General features: G+C 42.5%; 1 protein-coding gene across 1 annotated transcript in view; it reads left to right on the forward strand.

Moving 5' to 3' along the window:
- OPN4 (opsin 4) overlaps positions 1-27,628 on the forward strand; it is a 172,865-nt gene that overhangs the window by 105,129 nt on the left and 40,108 nt on the right. Inside the window, exons 9-11 of the mRNA XM_029610695.1 lie at positions 10,670-10,819; positions 15,930-15,998; positions 17,293-17,857. Of these exons, the coding sequence (XP_029466555.1) occupies positions 10,670-10,819; positions 15,930-15,998; positions 17,293-17,857 (784 nt within the window). The remainder of the gene's footprint in view (positions 1-10,669; positions 10,820-15,929; positions 15,999-17,292; positions 17,858-27,628) is intronic.

Consider the following 27,628-nt stretch of genomic DNA (forward strand, 5'->3'; position numbering starts at 1 on the left):
ACTTCTCTTTTCAATTAACTTTCACAAACTTGTTATATATAAACTGATTTGCTTCTAACTAGATCTAATCAACAAACTTACTCCAGACTAACGTCAGCATATTTTTTTCTTTCCATAAATGTGCAACACCAAATCTGCCATTTCTAAAGGATTAATCATAAGCAAGGCCCACATCTTTTAATCCACTCTCCTTTTTATTGTTTTATTTTTATTTTAATACTAAATATCGATCATGGTAAAGCTTTGCATAGCTAGATGTGAATGGCAAAATAGTTTTCAGTGTAACAAAGTCAGTTTTTAAGATTTGTTGTATATCTGTTGCAATAAGCCTACAGGCACAGGACTTTCTACTGACTTTGAAAATGAATTCATTAACACAGTGGAGCAGATGCACTAGTTCTCTATGGGCCAGATGTACAAAAAGATTTGTCCCATTTTGTATCTGCGGGTAAAAAGGTTAGTACAGTGGTCTATGTAAGCTATTTCATTAAAAGAAAGACTAGTGGTCAATCTTCCATTTCTTCTTAAACTGAGTATAATCACATTATTAATTTAAAAAACTTACAGCCTGCACTAATCTAAGGGTTGAAGGTGGGATACAATCTAATAATTATAAAGAATTTAAACAAGACAAAATAATGACAAACTGAACTGCTCCCATTACTTATATTAATAGATCCCCAGCTCTGTACACACATACATGCACTCACAGGGTATATAAAGGAATCGTCAATCATTCTTGTCATTCTTCGTGTCTGGAAGATATGTTAATTAATCATCTTTTCTGAAAAGAAATGAAAAAAAAATAGTGTTACTCTAGCATCTACATTGAAGACAATGGGTAGTTCATTCTGAAACCCTAAAATCCTTACACATTATTGTATGCTCAAGCAAAAATATTCACATAGAACAGAAAAACAAAATTAGCACAATGTGCATTTCTGCTTTATTGTTACGGGACCGGGCCGTGCTCCTCTTACCTCGGGGCCGGCCCCGAGGTAAGAGGAGCACGGCCCGGTCCCATTGGACTATCACGGACTCCGGTAGGCCCAACCAGTGTCCTGCCGCGGCTCTCCCTGTGAGAGGGAGACGCTGCCGACCCGATGCGCTTGGCCCCGCCCCCTAGATGCGCGCGCGCCAGGGGGCTGGAGCCTTAAAGGGCTCCAGCCCCCTGGCTGCAGACGCTGCAGGGTATTTAAACCCTGCAGCTTGACTTGGACAGCGCCTTACAACGAGGTTCACTCAGTCCCCTGAGTTTCTAGTTACTGCGTTGGATCTTGGATCATCTCTTCTGTCTTCTGGCTTCTGACCTGGCTTTGTCTCTTGACTACGTCTTCAGCTTCTGCCCATGGTTTTGGTTTTGACTTCTGACTTCTGGCTTCTGACTTCTGGCTTCTGACCCGGCTCCGTCCCATGACTCTGTTTCCAGCTTCCGCCCCTGGCTCTGGCTTCGGACCTCTGACTTCTGGCTTCTGACCCGGCTTTGTTCTTGGACTCTGACTTCAGCCTCTTCCACCACCTCAGGTATCCGGTACTTGCTGGCCCAGAGGATTCTCCTAAGTCCCAGCAGCTCGGGCTCTCACGGGCTCCTCCTGGGGTGAAGATTCTTCCAGCCTCCTGGGCCCAGCCATTCTCATCATCCATCTCTTCGGCCGCTGCCCAGATCCTTGGTCGCATAGGGTCCCGCCTAAGTCCAAGAGGTCCGGGTTCCTACGGGCTCCTCCTGGGGGGACCTCGGACTTCCAGTGGTGAAGTCTTCTCCGGAGTCTCTTCAGCGCTGCCTCCCGGCTGTGATGCTCCCTGTGGGTTCCCAAGGGATAACATCTGCAGTCTCAGCCGGCCCAAGGGTCCACGACCATAACAGCTTTACTCCAAGCTCGCAATGGGGTATAAAACAATTTGTAATTTTCAGTGCCTGTTGGGTGAATAGCAGGTCATTTATGGGTCCAATAAAGGTCTTAAAAAGTGGGCTATAAGAACAAGAAAACATCTCCAAGCCCATCAGTGTTTGCCAAGACTGTACATTCCAAGAGATGAAAGTGGTATGGCTCTTAGAAATAATTATACACATACAACTGCATTTTAGGCCTTCAAGCATACCTGACAGCATCCACAGATCTCAATACTCGAAAAAAGCTTAAGTGCAAAAGTAAATGGCTGAAATCTGTTTTCATCTTTAAGCTTGGCCCATTGCTTTGATGAGAAAGAAGCAACAAAATTTGCAAAACAATAGAAAAATCTCTTTAAAGAATCTAATCAGCAAACAAGAAAAAAATAATTGGTAAAAGCACAAATATAATGAGAAGCATAAAGAGTTGTTTCAGAAACCCCACATGGATCAAAACCTGACTCAGGAATGGCTAAGGAGAAATGAGCTTAAATCTCAAGGTAAGAGATTGATATTGCAGCACAGGATAGTGGATTGCAGACAAGATGGTTTATAGCCAGCAAAGAAAAAAAGGTAAAAACAGTTAAATGCAGAATCTGTAAAACAGAACTAGAAACAGTTACACACCTTGTCGCTGGATGACAAGTGTTGATGTCAGAAGGCCTGTATACAGAAAAGCACAAGGTGGCACGGCTCATCTGTTGGAAATTGTGGAAATACTATAACATTACTGAACCAGAAAAGTAGTGAGATCACAACCCTGAGGGAAATGTAGAGAATGAAGAAGTTGTGATCACCTGGGACATTCCTATTTCAACAGATAAAAAGTTTGATGCAAAGGAGAAAAGCACAAGAACAGTATTACTGATAGACTATCAGTGCCAAGCAACTATTCTGTGCATCCTATGGAGAGAAAGAGAGAGAAGATCTTCAAGTATCAAATAATGCAATCAGAGACCAAAAAAATGTGGCAGAAAGATACAGAGGTTGTTCCATTTGTAATGTGTGCCACTGGCCTGATTAAAGAGAACCTCCAAGCCCCATCTAGACATGTTTCCTGTGCATATAACACCCTATGAACTCCAGAAGGATGCTCTCTTTGGCATAGTGCAAAAATTAAGAAGGGTATTTGCAGTAAATTTGAAAACTAAGATCAGACTAAACATGTCCCGACTTATGAGTGAGTTTCATTTCTCTCAAGATATGCACAAGATGAACCCATATGGAGACATTACCCAGAGCTCAATGCAAAAAAACAACAACAGACATTGTGGTAAAAGAGTTAAAACACATCATTGCTAATAGAAGTGTCAGTACCAAGTGTCTATTCTGTACGAGGTAAGGACTCCTAATTTGGGTGCTTTATCCCATGAACTTACACTGTACTGGAACTGCATAGTGTGATCCAAGGACTGTAAACTATTATATGCCTTAGACCTGCCAAAAGGTTGGGATACAATACTGCCTGACAAATGTCTCCCAGGATAGAAGAAATATGAGGGTTCCAAGACCTCTGTACATTTCACCTGTATTGGACAAACATCACCTCAGAACTAGCATTTGCAGGGTTAACAAGTTAAGAGGACTATCCGCTCAGAAAAAAACAAGCAAGAAGCACTGACATCACTTGCACAGGAAAACAAAAGGAATCACTTGACTTTATGAGCCAATGGGATCTAGCTATGCCTAGGCTAATGAAGTTTAGCCTTTGAACAGAGAGAAAAAAGGCACGTTCCTTGGTTTCCCAGGCTATCTGAGGGTGTGGATAATGGCTGTTCTGCAGAACAAATCTAGAGAGAGCAGAGGGAGCTGCCTTTGGATATCTCAAGAGAGAGAGAGAGAGCTGAAGAAGCTGAGGCAAGAGTCTGGGTTCCCGAAAGGAAAGGAGAAGCAGCATGGGATCTGCCCACAAGTGGAAAGGAGCTGGTTTGTGCACAGGATGGAGATATCTAGGGACTTCAGGAACCAGAAGCTCGGTTGCTGCAATTTCCATTCAAGAAAGTCTGAGACAGATAAACACAAATTTAAGAAAAGGAAAAGCAAAGTAGACTTGCAGAACAACTGCTGGGAAAAAGAGAGAAGAGATGTGCCATATACATTTTGCTCCAGTGACCTGAGACTACTAATGCAACTAGGGTCTCAGCCTGCCTCTCTTTTCTGTCAAAGAAATTGTAGGATTTGGATTTTACCTTGGAGCACAACAATTTGACTGCATATAAACAGCCAGAGTGCCCCCCCCGCCCCCCCATTTCTGTGGCTCACTATTCAGGACTGTGGTTGTTTATGGGCTGTTCTGACTTCCTAGGTACCCAGAGTGTTAATGCTATAGGAAGGGGAGGTGTATTGTTTTTATTTGCTAATTCCTTTGCTTATTCAATCTGAGACTATAATCTAAATTGCCCAGTTGATTATATTCAGTATTGTCCTTGTTTTCCCTGGTATCTTGTGTGCTTTTCTACTCCTGTTTCTCTCTCCCTCAACCCTTGGCCTGGTGCAGGATTGGTACGGCCCTCTGGTCAGACCCAGAGAGCGCCTGCCACCAGGAGGTGGAGCACATGAGGAGACAAAGGCTGACTGGAGCTTCGCCATTAATAGTCCGGGGTTTCTGCAGGTTGAGCCCTTGGGTACCCGGACCGCCTGGACTTAGGTGGGCCTCGGATGGACTCCCGGAGAGATAGCGGCTGATGAGAGAGGATGGACTAGACCCGAACTGGAAGCCCCAGAGACTTCAGGGAGGTAACAGTTCAGGAAGGTCCTCCAGGCGAGACAGGCAGTGCCTGCAGGTCTAGTCAGGTGGAAGCCGAGGGTGGATTCCACTCAGGTTGGTCTGGTAGTCACAATAGGCCAGAAGACAGTGTCTAAATGAAGCGCAAGGGTCAGAGCCAGAGTATCAGTCCAGAAGTGGTCAGCCAAAGCATGGGTCAATACCAAGATCAGTTCAAGCGTAGTCAAGGCAAGTGAGGGTCAGTTCCAGGCAGCAGATGAGAGACTGGCCAGGCAGGCAGAGGTCAGTTCCAGGCAGCAGATGAGAGAATGGTCAGGCAGCAAAGGTCAGTTCTAGGTAGCAGACAAGAGAATGGTCAGGCAGGCAGAGGTCAGTACCAAAGATCAGTCTGTACTACCTGAGTAGGGAAGCAGGAACACACGGAGATGCTGGAACAAGGAGACACTGGAAAAAGGAGACACTGGAACAAGGAAACGCTGCAACAAGGAAAACACCACAGTGTTGACCCGATTGCCAAGGTGAGGTCCTGGGGAGCAGGGCCTCGCCTTTATATGGAGACTATGTGACATCATCGGCCTGTGTCACGGAGCTGGTTTCCACTCTTGGCCCTTTAAAGGGCCGGGCGGTCCGTGCTTAGGGGTGGGGCCAGCGCCGGAGAGGCTGCTGCACCCCGGCATGGAGCTAGGCCCGAGGTGGAGGGCCTGAGAGACGCCGCTGCGGGTCGCGGATGAGAGGCACTGGCAGTGGCAGCGGGAGAGGACGGTCCGGGGCATGTTAGTACAGGAGCAAGGTGAGCAGGCCTGGGCGCGGGCCTAGCGTGGATGGGATGTGCAACAACTGGTGGTTCAGTAGAGGTTTTGAAACAATTTACTAGTGTGCTGTTTCCTGGATTATCTTGTTCTATTGAATGGAGTGGATCCAAAGAAAAAAAGGGGGTCTGGGAATGTGAAGAGTGCTATTACCAAAAACCTGCAATCCCCATTCTGCCCCTCTACCATAGGTACAGGGGAGGTTCTTCTGTGGCAGCCTACTCTTTCCCTTGGCGGAGAGTTCTCTCGATTACCTGAAGGGAATCACTATGTGTACAATATACAGAGAGATAGAAGATGCTCAAGTATCAAACGATGCCATCAGAAACCAAGAAAATATGGCAGAAAGATACATTTGTATTGTGCACCACTGGCCTGATTAAAAGAAACTTCCAGGTACACCTTGAGATGCTGTCTATACATACTATAGCTTTAACTCCAGAGAAAGATCTTTTTGGCACAAAAAATCAAGTATTGAGGTGGGCACTAGTGTTAAATTTGAGAAATTGAGATCATACCCAACATACCATGGCTTATAAGTGAGGTTCATTCTTCATGATGTATACAGAACAAACTCATTTAGATGAGTTTCATCAAGGAGAGTCTGGAGATTTCAGGACCAAGCAGTGAACCCCAGATATTGTGCAAGGGAGCTCTTTAAGAAATAAAAAAAACCCATTGAGTACACCCCACACAGCATTGGATTCCATCCACAAAAAGAAAGAGGCCCTCTGGGAATGGACTAAGGGACATAGACAAAGATAATTTTGGACTTGGTTTATTACTGTGATTATGGGTGTAAGAAGAAGAAAATATATTTGGTACCAATTAATTGCCATTGAAAAAGCTGAAGAATAAACGTTTATTTTTGGAACATCTTACTCGTGTATCTAGCCTGTTTCTTGGCACTGGGAAGTTACAGAGACACAGAGTTTGAACTTATACCCACAGAAAAAGAGACTTTTACTATGTCTTGGGCTTTGGAGATTTGTCCTCAACTGACCCCCCTCCCTTTCAGAGAATCCATGGTGGGATTTAGTGGGAATCTATATGGACTAAGCCCTGGAACTGAGTATCCCCTTGCCTTTATAGCTACACCTAGAAGAGGAACTGAATCCATATCATCTGAAAAACTGAACACAGGAAACAATATCCAGTAATGCCTATTCCACAGCGGAATGATGAGGCACAATGAGACAAAACACAAATGAACAAACTGCTAACAGATTACGGAACAATAGTTATTTAGCATAGGCGCTGAAAATATACTTCATCATTCCTCTGGGATGGTTTACTGAAAGGAGGGGTGGGGGGTCCCTAAGCTGCCAACCCTCAGCTGCAGCTCAAGGCAGAGCCCCCACTGTCCTCATTCACATGTTCTGTACTCAATCTAGGCTGAAACTATAACTATTCATATATATAAAAACAAATTGCATTCTTACACAGTGGAAAAAACAAGTAGGAGTGCAGTGATTTCTTTTTAGCTAGTGCACTGATACATTTTCAAACTGCTTTATTTAATTTGGATGAATGGAGAGAGCATGAACCCACGCTATGTGCCAGAGTTGGGTTTTGGAGGCTCAGGGACCTGCAAAAACTCTTCCCATTACATCAGAGAGAGAGAGAATAAAATGTGAATATTCAATTGCTATGATTCTGTGGCCTGAAATGCATTTGCTTTGGGGGGGGGGGGATGGTATGCTTTGCTTGATAGCACCCTATCACACCATTTTGGAATAGGGGGATTTGCATATTATTTCTTGCTTTCATTTTTGCAAATATGGACTGCTTGATAAAAGTAGTTATTTTTGCATCTCCAAAACACAGACAAGCTTTGTAAACTATAACATTTTGTTTTTAAGTTTGTGTTATGCCTCAGTATTTGTCTGGATTGTTTTCATGTTAGATGTGAGGTTTTTTGGTGCCTGAAACTTCAGTGAAATAGTTGTTTACTTCAGCATTTTATTTATTTATAATGTTCATATGTGTGCTGCCTATGTAATGCAGTTGCAGGGAAGTTATTCATTTTTTCGTGTTTCACCTGACTGAGTGTGCTCGCCATTTGTACACTCTTCTCTTATTTATTATTTATTTATTTATTTTAAAATTTTATTTATTTATTTAAATCCTTTTAATATACCGATGCTCAAGACCAGGTCTTATCGTACCGGTTTAAATTAAACTAGGGGGAACCAGTTAAACAGAGCGAACAAAAAACAAAAAAACAAAAATGTTTGTGTACTGCTTTTACAAACAAAGTATATCAAAATAGTTTATAAGATTTCTATACATAATGAATAGGTTCAACATACATATTTAAAAACATGAACAATCAAATTAAAATCAAAATAAAATACATCAAAATAAAAAAGAAACAAAATTAAGACAATTAAAAACCTAAATGGAAACAGTCAAATAATAAAATGGAAACAAAGTAAGACAACACAAATAATGAGTATTTGATATCAGCAGGTGGGGTGGGTTACACGAGTACACGTACAGTGTGATAGTGTGTATTTATGGAACTTGAGAATTGTTAAAAGCCAATTCAAAAAGAAAAGTTTTAATTTTCTTTTTAAATTCCTTGTAATTTGTAGTCTGTCTAATGTCATCTGGTATTGAATGGGGCCAGTTGCTGAAAAGGCACGTCTGCACATCATATCTGATGGTTGGCACTTGAAGTAGATTTTTGTGCATTGAGTGAAGATTTTTACTTGGTTGGTAAATATGGAGTAGGGTGCATGACCAAGTTGAGATATCATTGTGAAGTAAGTTTTGAATAATTGAAAGTATTTTAAACTGAATTGTGAATTCTATATTGAATAGGGAGCCAATGAAGTGAGTATAGAATAGTTGTTATGTGTTCTTTACAGTACACTCTGGTTAGAATACGAGCTGCAGCATTTTGAAACATTTGTAGAGGACAGATAGTAATGTCATGAAAGCCAACTAATGGGGTCATTTTCTATCCCTATTGCACGCGAAAAATCCCTTTTCGCGTGCGATAGCTAGATAGGGGTGGAGTCAGGGTGGAGTCGGGACCGGAAGAGGAGGAGTCGGGGCTGCGTCGGGGCAGACACGGTGGTAACTTTGCTGGCGGTGCTAAGGTAAGACCCGTTATCACCGCCAGTAGCGCGCCCAATAGCACCACCTTTCACAGTGGCACTATTGGGTGAGAAGGCCGGCAGCGATAATACTGCGGTGGTACGATCGCTGCCAGCTTTCGCAGGCCTGCCCCCCGCTTTGCCCCCCTGCCCCCCATTACCGCGGGATTCAGAAAGCCATGCGCCATTAGAAAATTCAGGCCTAAGAGAGCATTGCAGTAATCCAGACCACTGAATATCAATGACTGGAGAATCTCTTGATTATTTTCTACATGGAAGACATTTTTTTTCCCCAGTCAGCTTGTACTGACAGCATCATATATGCCTGAGTGTCTATGACACTCACTTGCAATTCCCAAATAGAGCCCTGAGTAGGGAATTACCCTGGGAGTGTTTTTATGGATTTCAAATATATTCTTGTTACCACTACTCTATTCTGTGGAGACGTGTTACTGTGCCAGTGACATTGTTCCCATTTATACAGTGAGGGTCATAAGAACATAAGATATGCCATACTGGGTCAGACCAAGGGTCCATCAAGCCCAGCATCCTGTTTCCAACAGTGGCCAATCCAAGTCACAAGTACCTGGCAAGTACCCAAAAACTAAGTCTATAGAGAAAACTAAGTCTTTAGAGAATAAAATGGATACTTTTTGACGTCTACAAATAACAATGTTAATATTTATTTATTTGGGAGAGGGGGATTTATTCCCCTTTTTGAGTAAGATGTTCACCCAAGGTGGGATACAAATTCATAGAATGGTAACAAATAGTCAGAGTTCCATGGGTGCAACAACTTAACACTTCTTATCTGAAGGAGCCTTCAGTAGGGACTAATGTTGAATAAATTAGCAAAAAGATTAAAATAGTAAAAAAAATCAGAGAAAGGACTAAACATAAATCACAACTGGAGTAAGATAGGTAAAAATTAATAAAAGCTTCTCAATAAAACAAAGGGTTGTAGCAGCACATTCAGGCACTCAATAAATACAAAACATCTCAGTGAAACAGTAGGATATAGCAGCATGTTCAAGGTATTCACATAAGAATCCAAGCACAGTTTATAGAAATATGAGTGTGGAGTATTATTTTTGAGTATTAAAGTTTATTTTGAGGCCCAGCTTGCTGGCTCGGTGGTAGTAGGACACAGCACTGCCATATAGAAGGCCCTTGGTTCAGTGCCTGAGTAGAATGCTCTGCTTCCTGGATTGGTTTAAGGTTGATACCTAGTGGCTGGATTCAGGGCCCATGATTGCAGAGCTCATCATTCTGGAAGGAACCCTGGCACATGGCCTTCTGGCCATGGACTATCACTGGAATGACCAGACTAAGTATGTTGGGAGGAGGGGGAAGGAGGGAATATACAAATATGGGGAAAATGTCCATGTAGATGTGAATGAAGTCTCATGCCACCGGATCTCAGCTCTAGCTTCAGTTGAGCTGGAAGTACAAAGCAGTAGGAGAAAACTATTAGATTAAAAAAATAATAATGCTTTTGATGGGTTTCCAATAAACCATGATGACAAACAGTCATCAATCAGTTTTAAGAGGCCAGCCTGATAGCTCAGTGCCAATGTGATATACTGCCATGCAGGAGGAGATCATGTTTCAGTTTGCAAGCCCAGGACTGGAGATGCTGCAGAAGCAACTTGCACAGCTACCAGTAAGGGAGAAGGAGCCACAGGTATTGCACAACAGCTATACCTATTGGTCAGACTGAAGACGCCAGTGTGTCAAGTTCCAGAAGACTAGCACTTAACTGAGGACTGGAAGGGATGGAGTAGAGGGTTAAAAATGGGGAGGAGGAAAGCCCTGGTATTATGGATTTTGGTTTAGAGGATCATAGCACCAGTAGAAGCTGGTTCCCATTGAGTTGGAAGTGGAAGTACAAAAAAGCAGGAAGGTGCTGCTGGCCATTAAAAAAAAAAAAAAAAAAAAAAAAAAAAGCATTTTCAAAGTATATATTTGTGCAAATGATTTGTCACTATCCTCTTCTTTATCATTTTCATGTTGGCTTTACTCATCCTTAAAGAACCATATCCAATCCATGTAGATTTCACTTTCATTTCCTGAAAAATAACAAATCTAGCCTGTGTGCTAGATCAAGATATTAGAGTGATTATTTCTGGTGTATTTATTACAGGGTTGGACTGATACAGAAGCTGATATCACTAGTATGAACTCCAGACCAGCCAGTAGACAGATTTCCTTTGACATGGGCAAAGATACTGAAACCAGCGACATAAAAGGCAAATCAAAATTGAAAAGTCATGATTCTGGAATTTTTGAGAAGGTAATCAGAAATGTGTGCATCTGAGGAAGCCAGAAAATGTGTAAATCTAGCCATGAGTATAATAAAGGTTACAGATGGGGGGGAAATCTTAAAACTGATGGGGAGAAACAGTTTATAGATGAAAATTCTTTAAATTGTCCTCAAGAACTCTTCAAGGTAGCGAAGAGGTTATCTACTAAAAAAGATGTCTAATTTGGAGAGTTGCCCAGACTGTAATGTTATTGCTAATATTTTTCACAGCAAAACTGAAAAAAATTCAACAACAATTTAATATTATGGAATATGGATATATAAAGGGTTCCACCTACCTTGGAGCAGATGGAAGATGAAAAGTGGTCAGAACTTAGAATGGTATCATCTTCTTCAATTGCCAACAGTAATTACTACTCCTAATATGCAACTACAGCAGGGGTTAGTTTTCGCTATATGCCTTACCTTGCACTTGTGTCCATATTAAATTTCTTCTGCCATTTGGATGCCTCATCTTCCAGCCTCCTGCAATTTGTTACAATCTGCTTATGATTTAATTACTCTGAATAATTTTGTGTCTTCTGCAAAATTGATCATCTCGCTCATCATACTCCTTTCCAGATTATTTATATATATATATTGAAAAGCACCAGTCCAAGTACAGATCCCTGAGGCACTCCACTGTTTACCTTTTACCACTGAGAAAACTGACCATTTTATCCTACTCTCCGTTTCCTGTCTTTTAACCAGTTGTAATCCACGAAAGGACATCTCCTCCTATCCCATGACTTTTAGTTTTCTTAGAAGCCTCTCATGAGGGAATTTGTCAAATGCTTTCTAAAAATCCAAGTACACTATACTTACCGGTTTACCTTCATCCGCATTTTATTAACCCCTTCAAAAAAATGTAGCACATTTGTGAGGTAAGATTTTCCTTGCTGGCTTTGTCCCATGTCTATCTATATGTTCTGTGATTTTGTTCTTTAAAATAGTTTCACAATCACCCCTAGAGCCCTTCTTAAATATCAGTGTTGCATTGGCCACCCTCCAGTTTTCAGATACAATGGATGTTTTTAATGATAGGTTACAAATTACTAGGTCGAGGTGATTTGCTACTCTTCAGTTTGTAAATTTGCCATACTACATCTTCCAGGTTCACCATGATTTGGTTCTTTTCATCTGAATCATCACCCTTTAAAACCTTTTCCAGAATGGGTATCTCCACAGCATCCTCATTATTAAACACCGAAGTAAAGAATTAATTTTGTCTTCCCGTGATGGCCTTAACGCCCTTAAATGCCCCTTTATTCCCTCAGTTATCTAATGGTCCAATCAACTCCTGTGCAGGCTTCCTGCTTCAGATGTATTTTAAAATGTTTTTATTATGAATTTTTTGCCTCTACGGCCAATTTCTTTTGAAATTCTCCTTTAGCCTGTCTTATCAATGTTTTACCTTTAACTTGCCAATGCTTATGATTTTTCCTATTTTCTTCAGATGGATGCTTCTTTCAATTTGTTTAAGTTCTTTTGGCTAAAATAGCCTCTTTTACCTCACCTTTTAACTATGCCAGCAATCATTTGGCCCTCCTTCCACCTTTCTTAATGTACACTGTACTTCTAAAATGGTGTTTTTAAACAATGTCTACCCCTATTGTACACTCATAACCTTTGTAGCTGAACTTTTCATTTTTTGCTATTTTCCTCAGTTTATCAAAATTTTCCTTTTGAAAGTTTAGTGCTATAACTGCAGATTTACTTATTGTCCCCCTTCCAGTCATTAGTTCAGATTTGATGATTTTATGATCACTATTGCAAGTGGCCCCACCTCCGTTAACTAAATCCTGCATTCCACTAAGAATTAGATCTAAAATAACTTCCTCTCTCATTGGTTCTTGAACCAATTGTTCCACGAAGCAGTCATTTATTCCATCTAGGAGCTTTATCTCTCTAGCATGTACTTATGTTACATCTACCCAGTCAGTATTGGGGTAATTGAAGTTTCCCTTATTACTGCACAGTGCACTGTGAAATTGGTTAGCTTCCCAAATTTCTCTTAGCATTTCATAGACTATCATCATTTTGGCCAGGTGGATGGTAGTATACTCCTGTCGCTAAAACTCTTCCCCAACACACAGGGGATTTATATCCATAAAGATTCTACTCTGCATTTAGTCTCTTGCAAGATCTTTATCCTGTTGGACTCTTTGCCATCCTGGGCATAAAGCACCATCCCCCAACCAAGTTGATCCTTCCTATAGTTACAATATAATTTGTACCCTGGTATAGCACTGTCTCATGGGCTATCCTCTTTCCACCAGGCCTTTAAGATGCCAATTATGTCTATCTCATTATCACTGATCTACACTCTAACTCTCCCATCTGGCATTGGCATACAGACATTTTAAAGTGTGTATTAACAATTTTCTTTTCAGTTGACAGGGATAATTTGGAATCTTTTAACTCAGGTGATTATTTACCTATAGGCACATGGACTGTTCTTGCTTTTATTAGAACCTCTCTGTTGGGATGCCCTAACTCTTCTGTTTCATTAGTATCCTTCGGAGATACCGCTGTTTGAACCATGTGCTGCTGAATGACTGTCTGCTTTTTCCATTGTTCTAGGTTAAAAGCTTCTCTATTTCCTTTTTAAAGGTTAGCACCAGCAGCTTGGTTTCACCCTGGTAAAGGTGGTGCCTAGCCTTTCAGAAAAGACTTCCCATTCCCCAAAAGATTGCCCAATCTTTTACAAAACACTTCCCTGCAGTATCATCTCATCCATGCTTTGAAACTCTGGAGATAAGATCTGAGTCATATTGCACAAAAAAACTCGTGACATACTGCCTCCTTTGTGTAGAAATGGTATTTTAGTCCTGCTCAATGTAACAGATTTCAGAATGCCCACCGAGAGCATATTTACAGTGTAGCCTTCGCCATATAATATTACTTACAGAATAAAGATAGTACCATTGTACTCAAATGGCGTCCTATCCTTTATTTTTTTCTGACGTGAGCCATGAGGGAATAAACATAGCCTCTACATAGAACCTGGCCAGCTGCTCAAGGAACAAAGGGTGAGAGCAGCTCAGATCTCAGGTGGGTTGTGGTGACTTCTGGAACCGACCATTGAGGCAGCTGGGAGAGGTATGCAGATGGACTGCAACCTCCCCACTACTTGGCCACTGTTCAAGGAGCACTGGGTGGGAGCAGCTCAGATCTCAGGTGGGTTGTGGTGACTTCTGGAACCGACCATTGAGGCAGCTGGGAGAGGTATGCAGATGGACTGCAACCTCCCCAGTACTTGGCCACTGTTCAAGGAGCACTGGGTGGGAGCAGCTCAGGCCTGAGGCGGGTTGGTAGATTCATTTTGATGTATACCAATGGAAGCACACTAAGGCCTAGATTTATCAAAATACTATAAATTTTGCATGGATATCATAGGAGGGAGGGAGAGAGAGAGAGAGAGAGAGAGAGAGACTCTTTATAAGGCTTTCATAGTAGTCAACTATTTATATCATTATTGGAGAGCCAGTTAGTAACTCAAGGAGAGGTTTTGGTAGTGGTCTAGGGTTTTGGGGCCAGTTTTACATGCACAGAGAGATGTACAAACAGCACAGTACATGTCAGTGAAGATTTGACGAGATTTTGAGAGAGGAAAGTCACACAAAGATGAAATTTCTACAATGTTCTCTTGCCCTAGCTTGATGCACTCTCTAGCAGGGTACTATCAAAACCTCACCTCGACTTACTAGCTGGCCCTCCTTTAGTGGTATAAAGACTTGACTACTATGTCTTCCACCCTAGAGGCTCCCTCTCTCTCTCCCTCCCCACGCAAAACAGAATTTGTAATAAATATAAAAAATTCCATTTTAGGTATATCACACAGCTTAACACCAGGAAAAAAGGTGTAGTTATTTCTGGCATTAAAAACATGCAATATGCTGTGCTACTGCCCCTCATTTTCATAGACCCCCACCCAAACACCTCCCTTTTGAAAAATTTACATTCGCATTGTGTGATGCAATAGCAAATGCATGTGTTATGGCATTATTGCGGGCGCTAGGCCCTAATGCCCGCAATAACGCCATAACACACTTTGAAGGATGACCCTGCTGGTGAATAATTTAAGAAACAGAAATTCAATAAAGAAACAAAAAATAAATTGATTTTCATAAGCCAAACCAATACACAAGTCAGAAAAGGACATCAGAATTTACCTGTAGTTCACTGTGCTTCATTTTGAAGAATTTGCCCATTTAGTTGTGTTTCCACTCCCCCTCTTCTTTTTGCAAAGAGTCACATTTGGATACTTGGAAAAAACAGACTGTTGAGCTGGATCAGGAGTCATCAAGTGGAGGATAGCCCAAGGGAAGTCGCACACCAAAAAAGATGTGCTCTAAAAGAGAAAAAAAATTATTTTAGAGTCTAAAGTTCAACTTCCAAAACTAGGCAGAAAACGTCTGTAAAACTGGTCAAAATGAGGAAGCCGTTTCTCAGACAGCTCATCAGTCTTAAAAGTGGTTACTCTTCTCAATTTATTTGCATATGGTCCCATTGATAATGTTTCCCTCTCAGATCCCCATTAAGGCTTTTTTCTTCAGTCAGGCCCTTATGAAGAAAGAAAAACCTTCTTCTCATTTGTTCACATCTTAGACTGTGGGCTCTCCCCGGTAGAATGAGGTCGCTGTAGGCTGAGGGATTCTCATCCTCCCAGATGAGCCTCTGTCTGTAGTGAAGTCAGCTCAATCCTCTCCTCCAGCAAATCAATATCCTTCCATTCTCTAGCTCTGAACTCTTTACAGACTGCCTGCAGAAGAACTCATTTTTTCCTGGGCATTTCAATGTTATAACAACAACAACAACAAAAAATCTGTGAAAAATGACATTTCCACTGATTTTTCTCCTGTGTGATAAAATAAAGTTGTTTTTTTTGTTTTTTTTTTACAATGGATTATTTCTAAACATTGAAATTCCCAGGAAAAATAAAATAACTGAAAACGAAGGTCCCTATAAATAGCACAGACTTTAGTGACCTCTCAGGAGTCAGACTTATTTTCCTTGTGTGTCAAAGAAATGTAAATACTGTTTTCCAGTCTTAATCTGGAATTACCTAACAAGTGTGTGTCCTTCTTTTGTCTCTTAGCATTTAATGGATGCAGAAGATATTTCCATGGTGGAGGTCAACACAGTAGAACGGAACTCTCCCCTTGCTGTGAGTATCACATGCAAGTCTTAGACTATACATGATATCAGAAGCAATGTGAATTTTAGCCATGGTATATATGGAATATATAGTAAAAGATAAGCATTATTTTGAAATTGGTCTTTCACTAGTGTCTGCAATAGTAGCTTTCATTCTCTTCAGTACTTTTCAAAGGTCTCATTGTGTTGTCAGCATTTTGTTACGTTTAAGGCAAACTTTACTAGACATTTTCATAGGAGGAATTCTGCTATTATTCAGCTACTTACTTTCTCTTCTAAAGCTTTGATTCTTCTGATCTTCCTTCAGTTATCAATGTTATAATAACAACCCCAGACAATTTCATGTGCTTGACTGTCTCAAGGATATCAAGCACTTAAAATTCTTCTCTTGCCTGTTTTTGCTTGATTCATGTCTGTTTTCAATATTGTCACCCTTATGCTCCCCTTAAAAGCTTTTTAGAAAAAAAGATATTTGTGGATAGACTCAGAAAAGTATCCTTGAACTAGTGATAAAGCTCTGAACAGTTCATGAAATCTTAATGTATGTAACTATGGCAAAGATCTGTAGTCTTATTCATTCAATTTACATTAACGGCCGAATTTTAAATCCTGTGCGCATGTTGAAAAGAGGGGTACATGTGTGGCCGGGCCTCTTTGAAGATATGCGCGGTGTGCACAAGGCCTGGCCACGCACGTAACCCCCGTTAAGCGCCGAAGTACCGGGCCCAGATAAAGGAGCGGGGAGGGGCGGGGCTGGAGGCGGCCGGTACAGTGGCCATTTGCCGCTGTGTCGGGAAGCAGGGGCCTGCAGGCTGCCGGCATGCACAAGTTACTACTGCTCCGGAGGAGCAGCAACTTAAAAAAAAAAAAAAAAGGTAAGGTAGGGTAGATTTAGGGGGTGGGGAGGAGAGGGGAAGGGAAAGGAAGGTTAGGCAGGGGGTTAGGGAAGTTCCCTCCCAGTCCGTTCCTTAATTGGAGTGGACTTGGAGTGAACTGGGGAAGGCTGGGATGCGTTGCCGTGCAGAGATTGCATAATTCCTGCCCCCTTGCGTGTGCCACACGCACATGTGCACTGCATGTGCGCACGGCTCCCGTATTTTATAACATGCGTGCGCCGGCACGCACAGGTAATAAAATCAGCATGTCCATGTGTGCGTGCTGGGAAGCGTGCACACATGGATGCACGAGCTCTTCTTTAAAAATCTGCCCCATCAAGGTAACTCCAATCGTTTGTTGATTAGAGAGATGGAGAAATAAGCCCCAATATATATTTCCTCTAATAAATACCTTTGCCTCATTCAAAGAGGAAAGCAAGGATTAGGGAACTGGGAATGATTACCCCAGTCCCAGATGCCTTGCAACCCACTATTGAAGGGTTTATGCTCCCGGTCGTAGATAATTTGACTCCGCGACAGTCCGTGGCGGCGAATCCAGATGAGTGGGTGCATCGATCGCCAGACATGCAGGTCACCTTAAGTCCCGGAGTACCATCTACTCCCCCGTTTCCCTCCGGAGTTCGTGTGACAGCAAAAGGATCAATAGACGACAAGGAGGTATCTCCTGTCGCAGGTGGGAATGAGTTAATTCTTGGATCTGTCTTTGAGCCTGGGGCCGTGGGTCTCCCAGAGGGCCTAACACAGGGAGCAGAAGTATTAGCTTCCTCTGTGGTAAGGGCCTCTACTCCCAGAGGGAACCATCAAACATCGGGGGAATTAAAATCACAACAGGGAAATCAAGGTACTATGTTAAATCTGTTGTGCCCTGCTATTCCTAAACCTACTGAAATCACCATGGACTCTATTTGGAGTGCAATAATGGTGTTGGAAAAATCTATTTCATCATTAGTGGATGTGACTTCAAATGTCATGGGTAAATTTTAATCTATGGAATCAAAAATTCTTTTGAACACTCAAAATATTGCAACTTTGGACTCTAAAGTCACTTTATTGCAACAAAATCAAGAGCAACTGATTAAGTTGGAATTAGCACAGCAGACGAAATTAGAAAATATGGAGAATTCCATTAGATATCAAAATTTGCATTTGTTAAATTTTCCATCTTTAAAGCTTATACCTTCTATTGAAATGTTTAAGAAATATATAATTGAAGTCTTAAAAATACCTAAAGATTTGATGCCTGCTTTAGATAAAGTCTATGTTGCGGTTCTGGCCGCGAGCACCGTGGCCAGGCCCTTACTCCCGCTTCCAGAGGCCTGGTTTGCGGCCTGGTTGGTGGCGTCCCCACTGGGGCTGTGCCGCTGCAAGCCCTCCCATGGACTCCCGGCTCCTAGGCGCGAGCGCGCACCACTTGGGCGCTTTTCTAGGCCGTTTCCCACCAGTGGTGACTCCGCCCAACTTCTGACGTCAGCCGCTGCGGCCTTGATAAGCCAGCCGCGGCCATCCAGTCTTTGCCTTGCAATGGGTTAGCCTCCTGGTTTCCTGTTGCTCTGTGCCACTGAGTGACTTGCCTTGCTTCGTCGCTCTGTTCCTGCTACAGTACCTGCTGGTTCATGCTCACTTGCTACAGTACCTGCTGGTTCCTGCTCTCTTGCTACAGCACCTGCTGGTTCCTGCTTGCTTGCTACAGTACCTGCTGGTTCCTGCTCTCTTGCTACAGTACCTGCTGGTTCGTGCCGGCCTGCTCAGTACTGGTTTGGTTCCTGCCTGCCTGCTACAGCACCCGGTTGGTCCCAGTCCGCCTGCTTCAGTTCTTGCCTGGTTCCAGTACCTGAATCCTGCCACAGTTCTTGCCTGTTTCCAGTACCCGAGTCTCGCTACAGTTCCTGTCTGGTTCCAGAACCCGAACCCAATTACAGTATTGCTACTGTCTTAGTCTGGTTCCAGTTACCTGTCCTGATCCACAACCCGCCTAAGTCCCAGCGGCCGGGCCTCTACGGGCTCCTCCTGGGGGGGGCTTCGGCTTCCAAGGGTGAAGCCACCTAAGTCCCAGCGGTTGGGCTCCTACGGGCTCCTCCCGGGGGAGTACCAGCTTCCAGGGTGAAGAGCATCTATGTCCTGCCTGAACATCTGCCTCCCGGCCTGCTTCTCACTAGAGACTTTGACCATCTTTCCCCGTCTCCAGCAGGTCGGCTCAAGGGTCCACTAAACAGAGACTCCCATAACAGTCTATATGACTAAAACCATTGTGATGGGAAGTTCAGAACAGACTTCTGAATCTGACTTGGACTTGACACAGTTCTTGGAGGAGCTTTCATTATATGTGCTTTTCACAAGATAGAGAAATGATCTTAAAAGCTTTTTTTCATAATCTCCTTTTTTTGGTCAGTCTGTCTGGGTTTTCCCAGACATTACATGCTCTACAAGAATGTAGAAAACCTTTTTTTATCCATGCGTGCTGAAGTAGTGGGCATGGGAGCTAGGTTTAATCTTAGATTCCCATGCCAATGTATAGTGAGTATGCAGGGTGCGAGATATGTATACTTTGAACCTGATTAATTGGGTAATTTGTTTGACACACGTACCTTGGTAGGTTCAGTTTAATATGTAATTTTTGATTACGGTATGGTAAATTTATAAGTAACACGATATTCTCTAAGTGCTTACATTTTTTTACCTAATGTGTCCGCTTATGTACATTCATGTTTGGAATTATCTTATTTCATTAATATTACATAGGTGAAGATATTGCAGTTTTGCAGCTAGTAATTCTATTAATTTCTTTTTGTAAGCAAATGTAATCCCTATTTGTATTTTGCCTTATAATTACCTGTATTATTGATAAAAATTCTATAAATAAAATAAAAAAAAAATCTACCCCAAAGTTAGGGAAGGAATAAAGTTCTATTTTTTCAAAAAACTTCTTTCATTGTACTGGATAAACAGGCTAAGTTAGTTGGATAAGTTTATCTGGCTTACTAATTGAACTGCACAGTGGTTCAATATCTGTCTTGTCTATGATTATCCCAGGCCTTCTTAATTTTGTTACTGGTTTTGCCTTTGCCACCATTCCATGCATCTATCACCCTTTCTATGAAGAAATATTTTATGTTACTCCTTTTTCTATCCCTTTAATCTTCTATCATGATGACTTGTTCTAGAATTTGCTACCCACTAAATTGTTTGCTACTTAATGCAGATATTTGAATGTTTCTTTTAGATTTATATTCCGCTTTTTGCTCTTTTTTTAGCGCTTCAAAGTGGATTACACTCAGGTATTTCCGTATCCCCAGAGGGCTTACAATCTAAGAGGGTCATTTATCAAAGTGCTATATGGTGTTTTCACATGTGTTAAGTACATTTAACGCATGTGAAAATGCCTTTAATGCATGTAAAAGCACCATAAAGCATGGTGCAATGCAAATCAGAAAAAGGGGAGGAGCTTGGGGGTTGGAGTTGTGGCCAAGTGGGCTGGCTTCACAATTTTACAAAGCCCTATTGCATGGCTGTAATGCTGATTTTAACTACAACTTTTTCATTTGTGTTAAGCCATGTGATAGGTCTTTAGTGTGCTTTGTGATGTTTTTGCAAATAGTGTTTTTAATATTTTAAGCTGCTGGAGAGCCAGCCTAGCTATCAGGGCCTAAAAGAGAGAGAAAGATAGAGAGAGAGAGGGACTAGCCATAGTGTCCTCATATTAGGTAGGTGTTTATACCTCTATATGAGGCCCACCTAGTCACTTGAGGTGAGGTTTAGGTATTAGTGTAGGGGTTAGGGGCCACTTTGACATTCAGAGTGAGATGTACGAACAGAACAGTGCTCTCTTATGAAGATTTGATGACCTTCGGAGTGAGGAAACTCGCTCAAAGATGAGATTTATGCAGTGTTCTCTCAACCTAGCTTGATGTTATCCAGGTAGAGAGTCCATCAAGCTAGATTGAGAGAACATTGTACAAATCTCATTTTTCCAAAAGTCATCAAATCTTCACAAGAGTGTACTGTTCTGTTCATATGTTTCACTCTGACTGTCAAAGTGGCCCCTAACCCCTAAACCTCACCTCGAGTGACTAGGTGGGCCTCCCATAGAGATATAAATACCTATCTAGTGTGAGGGCATTATGGCTAGGCTCTCGCTTGCTCTCTCTCTCTCTCTCAAACACACACACACACACACACATACATATACATATAAACAAATTCTAAAATGTTATTGCAATTTGTGCTAAGATAATGCTTCATATAGGTATTAGTGCAAATTGTGATAAACTGCTTATTACCATAAAGCACACCCCTTTTCCTATCACATGCAATATTTAGTGCATTTTGATAAATCCAGGCCTAAGTTTGAACATGAGGCAAAGTAACTTGCCAAAGGTCACAAGGAGCAACAGCAGGACTTGAACTGTGGTCTCCTAGTTCATAACCCACTACTCTAACCACTAGGCTACTCCTCCCCTCATAGGGCTTTGGGGCAGACTCTGAACTATTTTGGTAATCCTTTACTAGATTACCTTCACTCTGGTAATATCATTTTGCAGATATGGCTTCCAGAACTGGGCACTATATTCTAAATGAGGTCTCACCAATGACCTGTACAGAGGGATTATCACCTCCTTTATTCTACTGATTATCCTTCTCTCCATATGCACCCTATTGCTCCAGGCACTGTCTTGTTGCACTTTTTCTCTACCTTGAGATCACTAGGTCTGTCTTCCAATTGGATTAATTTAATATATCTTTCCCCATCATGTACTGCTCCCTTACATTTTTGTAAATTAAATGCTTGTCAAGCATTCTTTGAGCTATACTAGATCTCCTTTCTAGTTGTCTACTTTTTCCATTTCCCAAACCAGGCAACTTGGCACCTATGGCCAAGTGAAAAAAGTGCACCCTTATGCTGCACTCATCACTTACCACTGCAAGCTGTGAGACTCTGCTACAAGATTTTTGATTATTTTAAAACATTTAATTTAATAGAAATGAAAAAGGCATCCTTATTGAAACCAATATCTGAGCATCATTAGCACTTAGCTTGCATTTAATGATTACTTGCCAAATGATGAAAGATTTAATAAATGGAACAAATAAGCTTAATAAATTGTCATGCATAGAAAAGGATACCATGGGGTAGATTTTAATACATGCACGCGCGTCCATGTGCACGCGCTTCCCAGCGCACATACATGGATGCACCGATTTTATAACATGCGTGCGCCAACGCAAGCATGTTATAAAATCCGGGGGCCACACACAGATGCGTGCCGGATTTTAGAATCCGAGAGCACATGTGCGTGCGTGCAGGGGGGGGGCGGGGGTGGAATTATGCAATTTTCGCACAGCGACGCATCCCAGGCTTCCCCAGTTCCCTCCCAATCCATTCCAATTAAGGAACGGACAGGGAGGGAACTTCCCTACCCTAACCTCCCTGTCCCTTCCCCTTCCCCTCTCCTCCCCACCCCCTAAACCTTTTTTTTTTCTTATTTTGTTGCTTACTGCTCCATTGGAGCAGTAGCAACTTGTGTGCTCCCTCAGTCCCTTCTCAGTACAGTGGCAAATGGCCAGGCCCCTTTGAAAATGTATGCAGATACGCTCAAGGCCCAGCCACATGCATAACCCCCATTTTTCACGCGCGCAACATTTTGAAAATCAACCTGTATGTGAATATGCCAGCAGCCTAATGTTAATCACTTTGAGGAAGCCTAGGGGGGGTCAATCATGAAAGGGCGTAATGGCATTTTCGAATACGATATAAAAAGCAAACCTTATTCAATGGTGAATAAAAACTTTAGAATAAATTATCAATATATATGAGGTTCAAAGGGGTAGATTCAGAAGTAATTTCTTCCTGGTGGATGCTGGATATATGGAGCAGTCTCCCAATTCAGATGATGAGGTGAGGACAGGAACAGAATTCAAGAAAACCTGGAATAAGCACAGCACATCCTTAAATTGCAAAGAAGTCAGAGGTCAGCTGTAGGTTATGGCATTGCAAAGCTAAGCAAATTGGCTGACTAGACGGCTCTTGTTGTCTTTGACTGCTGCCATGTTTGATGTTTTTAGGTTTCTATGTTTCTTAATGAGTAAAGATGTTAAGCGAACAGAACTGAGGTAAATTGTTTTTTGGACTAGGATAATGAGAAACTGTTGTTAATGCAGCATTTCCCAAACTTGTCCCACTGACTCCTCAACTAGCTGGGTTTTCAGAATACCCTCATTGAATACGCATGAAATGAATTTGCTATTCCAACTTAAGCGGTAACTTTCAGAGTGACGCATGTGCGCATATGTGCACGCAATTGCCGGCACGCGCACATGGACGCGCCTATTCTATAACATGTGAGCGTTTATATGCGCATGTTATAAAATCGGCTACCCGTGCGTACATGCGTGCACGATTTTATATCGATGCGTGCATGTGTGCGCGAATGCTCTCTCGAGCACATAAGTGTGTGTGTGTGGGGGGGGGATTTTAGTTTTAGGAGATGCACATGGCAAGGCATTAGGCCTATTTCCCAGTTCGCTCTATTAAAAGAGAGGACTTCCTAAATCCCCTACCTAACTAGCCTCCTTTTTACCCTACTAACTCTGACCCATAAAACCCCACTGACTACCCTTTTTTTAAAATTTACCTACTTACATGTAGCCCATAGCAGAAGCAAGTTACGCAGTTGTGGGATCCCGGGGTGTGTTAGTGTGCATAACTCACTGCATGCTGCAGTCCCAACCTGTCCATGCCCCGCCCAGGGTCACGCCTCATCCCCTTTTTGTCAAAACGTTATTATCCGCGTACCAGGAGATATGCGCATGGCTATGGGCCTTTTAAAATCCGCATGGCCTGTGTGCGTCCAGGTCACGCACATATCTCCTGGTTTTGCCGCGCACAATCCTTTTAAAATCTATCTCTTAGCTTTTAAATATCTAGGTATTCCCAGCATTCATATGTCATTCTCACAGAGATTCCATCACATGAAAAGACACAGACATCATGCTGGATGACAGACATGTACTGGTTAATATTCACAGGCTGGATCTCCTCAATCAGCCACTAATGTTCCCTCGAAGGATTGGGTTGCTGGGTGCAAAACGTTTTGCTTGTGAGCAAACATTTTTTGTTTCATTATCCTGTGAGCCCTACTTTCTTTGATGCAAAAAGCCTATCAATTTTATGCTCACAGCAGCCCAGTCCTTTGAGGGAATATTAGTAGTAATATGCACACAAACTTTCTCACACACACACAAAATGCACACTAACACATTTGCATATTCACTCTCATGCTCTTGCTCACAAGCACACACACTCACTCATTCTCATTCCTTTCATTCACTCCCCAAACTCTTGTGTACATGCAAACTCACTCAGTTCTCCTCTTCCACTTACACACACTCATCTCAGTAACTGCAAACATTTCACTGCCAAACACTTTGACAAGGAACACAAACCCCTGTAAAAAAAAAAAAAAAAAAAAGACACCTAAGACCTTGCCATACCATTCCAGCACTATCTCAGGATTCAAATAGCACGGCACCAGTACAAATATGATAATACACCACCTATTGGGGTTAACAGAACATGCCGTACTGCTACAAAGCCCTACAGAAAAAGTACATGCCAGCAGAAATACTGCATATGCAGAACACAAACAGACTCTTACCTAATACAGAATAAGGGACTATAAATTAGAAACAGAAACATGCAGGCAAAAATAAAAAGGAAAACCGAGAAACTAGATTCTGAACAGTGGTGTAGGGCATGGACCCTTGGACAGAGGTGGAGTTAGTGCAGCCTGCAGGTCCCCACCATTGGCTGGCAGTGCTGGCTGTGGCAGAGGCCCAGCTGGAGCTTCACCTATACCAGCCCTCATTCCCCCTTATGTTGAGCCCTCGGGTGTCGTGGCCGGCAGGTCTTAGATGGGGGCCTATGCAGACGAGCTGGATGTCTATGGAGACGGTCGAGTCACAGGCCAGGGTCTGGGGCAGGCTGCATTCAGGCGTGGTCAGGAGGCAGGCAGTGATCAGTGGCAGGCAGAGGCAGGCATGGTCATTGGTCAGGCAGTGGTCAGAGACAGGTGGAGTTCAGGCATAGTCAAGGAAGCCGAAGTCAGAACCAGACAGCCATCTGATGGAAGGTGGATAGACAGGCAGGGAGACAAGGAAAAGAACAAGCAGGCAGGTAATAACACAGAAGACACCAAACATCCAAAGACTGACAACAGATGAAGATAAAGACCAGGAACTCAGGAACAAGGACCAGGAACAGGAACGAAGACCAGGAACACTGAGGCAACTTGCTCTACTATACGTAGTCAACCTATTCCTGAGGCATCTTGCAGCAGGAGAACTGCCCTTAAAATAGGACAGGGTTGATGACCTCATCAGCAGGGGCTGCCACAGTCCTTTACATTTTCTGAGATGTCGAGCATGCATGCTTGCACCTTATGACAGCACTGCATGTGAAGGCCAGCGTTTGTGGAGTCAGTGGAGCACAGCGGCCTGCCGCACATTGTTTCGGGGCCTCCCCCGGTGTGGGTGCTTCCTCCTCTGGGCTTGGAGCGGAAAGTAAGTGCGGCGTTCCGTGGGCCTTTCTCACGCACTGCCGAATACAACAAGTGGAATATTGAAGAAAGAACAAAATACAAATCTGTGATGTACATTCCCAAAAGATAAGATATGCCAATCACTAAAAATTCAAAATAAATGTTTGCGTTTTATCTTTATTGTCTGATCTTATTTTACTAATCAGTTGGTACCACACTTTTTTTTTTTCATATTCCCTTTCTCAGTCTTTTACCAATTCCTTTTCAGGGTCTATTTTTTTTTTCCTGTTTTTTCTCTCTCCAAGTGTCTTCTTCCCTTCCTCTCTCAAACACGCACTCAGGCTTTCATTCTCACACACTGTCTCTTACACACACATATGTTCTCATTTTCACATGCTCCCTCCCACTTTCACATGCTGTCTCACACATACATAGGTTCTTGCATGCTCTCTCTCTCACTTGCTCTTGCTCACACATATACACTGGCTCCCACTCCCTCAAACTGTCTCTCTCACATCCGTATACACACGGCTCTCACTTTCACATGTTGTCTTGCTTTCATACATACACACCAGCTCTCTCCCACATGCTGTCTCACTCACACACACACACACACATGCTTTCATTCTCACATGCTGTCTCACACATACACACACACACACACACACACACACACTCTCACACACAGCTCAACTCTCTCTCTCTACAGGGACTCAGGCTCCCTCTCCCCTCTGGGACTTGCAAGATGGGATCCGCAGCAGCTCTGCCACAAATACTGCTTCTTTTTTGCATGTGGGCCAACGCTCTTCTTCCTTCCGGCCTGCGCGACTCTGGAACTTTTTTCTATTGGGCCTTGCAGGCAGGAAGAAGGAGAAGTACCTGGAATTTTCTTTCCTTTGTGCCACAGTGCATGGGTTCCACCATCACCCCTCGGGTCCCCTCACTTTGGGCTGAGGTGCAATTGGCTCCACCATGGCCCTGACAGTCTCCTTCTCACTTCGGGCCATGGCAGGATGGGCTCCTCCACGGCTCCACTGGACTCCTCACTTTGAGTCATGGTGGGAAAGGCTCTACCACGGTCCCATTGGTCTTTTTGTGCAGTAGGATAAAAGCTGTGTGCAGTTGCGAGAAAAGCTTTGCACAGGTGCGAACGTGCGAAGTTTAGAGGGAACAGGGTCACCCACTAGGGTTGAAAACTGACTCCAGATTTTCATGACACCTTAATTCTGTCCTGGTTTTATCCTACTGCCTGCATGGGCTTGTAATTCTGGTGTCCCTATTGATTTCCCTGAGATAACCCAGACGACAAGACTATGCAGGCAGTGGGGTAAAACTAGAATTGGACCAACATATCCTGAAATTCTGGAACCAGTTGGCAACCTATCAGCCACGGTTGGTTCTCTGGGTCCTCATACACCTGACGGTTTTCTAGCAACCGCTGAGGGCATCCTTCCCACATTCCCAATTATGCCTTTTATAAATGCCCAATTTAGCCTTTCATGCAGCTTTTGCTTAAGTTTTTGGATAGCATTCTTTTTGTATTTGACAGGCTTCTCAAATTGCTATTCATTATGGCCTGCCAGTGCTTTCCAGCCTCATACTGAGTGATTTGAGCCCTAGGAAAGGAACCCCAAAGAATACCGTTTTGTCTGATTACCTCTTACATGTGAATGTTTCACACTTTTGACATTTTTTCACTGAATCTTGGTGGTTGTCCCTGCAAACCTCCAAACTACAAAGTATAAAGTGGTTTATTTCAAAATATAGATCTGTGATTCAGGCTAAAAAAAAAAAAAAAGCCTGATTATTTATATAGATAGATGGAGATTTCCTTTTTTACAGGATAATTGAACAGAGGTGACTTCATTTTAGCGTAGGGTACAAGTACTTTTCTGTTAGATTCCTGCAGAAAAATAACCTCACATTGCAATGGAGCCAGTTATCTTTTATGTATTTGAAAGGCAGACAGATTGTAAACAAACCTGCAGCCAAGACTGTGCAGGTTTATATAATAAAATCAAGCATTAAATGTTGCAAAATTAAAGCTGGTAAGTTGTGAATGTCATTTTATTGTACATCGCTTTGATTTAATTGTAGAAAAAATGACTAAAGTAAACTGAATTAAGCTGCTTCTTTATGCATTACTGTTTAAAATAAAAGAAGACCTTAATGGCAGATTATTGACTACTATCAGTTTTGAGGCATATAAT

The sequence above is a fragment of the Rhinatrema bivittatum genome, chromosome 7 (genome assembly GCF_901001135.1).
Source record: "Rhinatrema bivittatum chromosome 7, aRhiBiv1.1, whole genome shotgun sequence".
NCBI classification, from domain to species: domain Eukaryota; kingdom Metazoa; phylum Chordata; class Amphibia; order Gymnophiona; family Rhinatrematidae; genus Rhinatrema; species Rhinatrema bivittatum.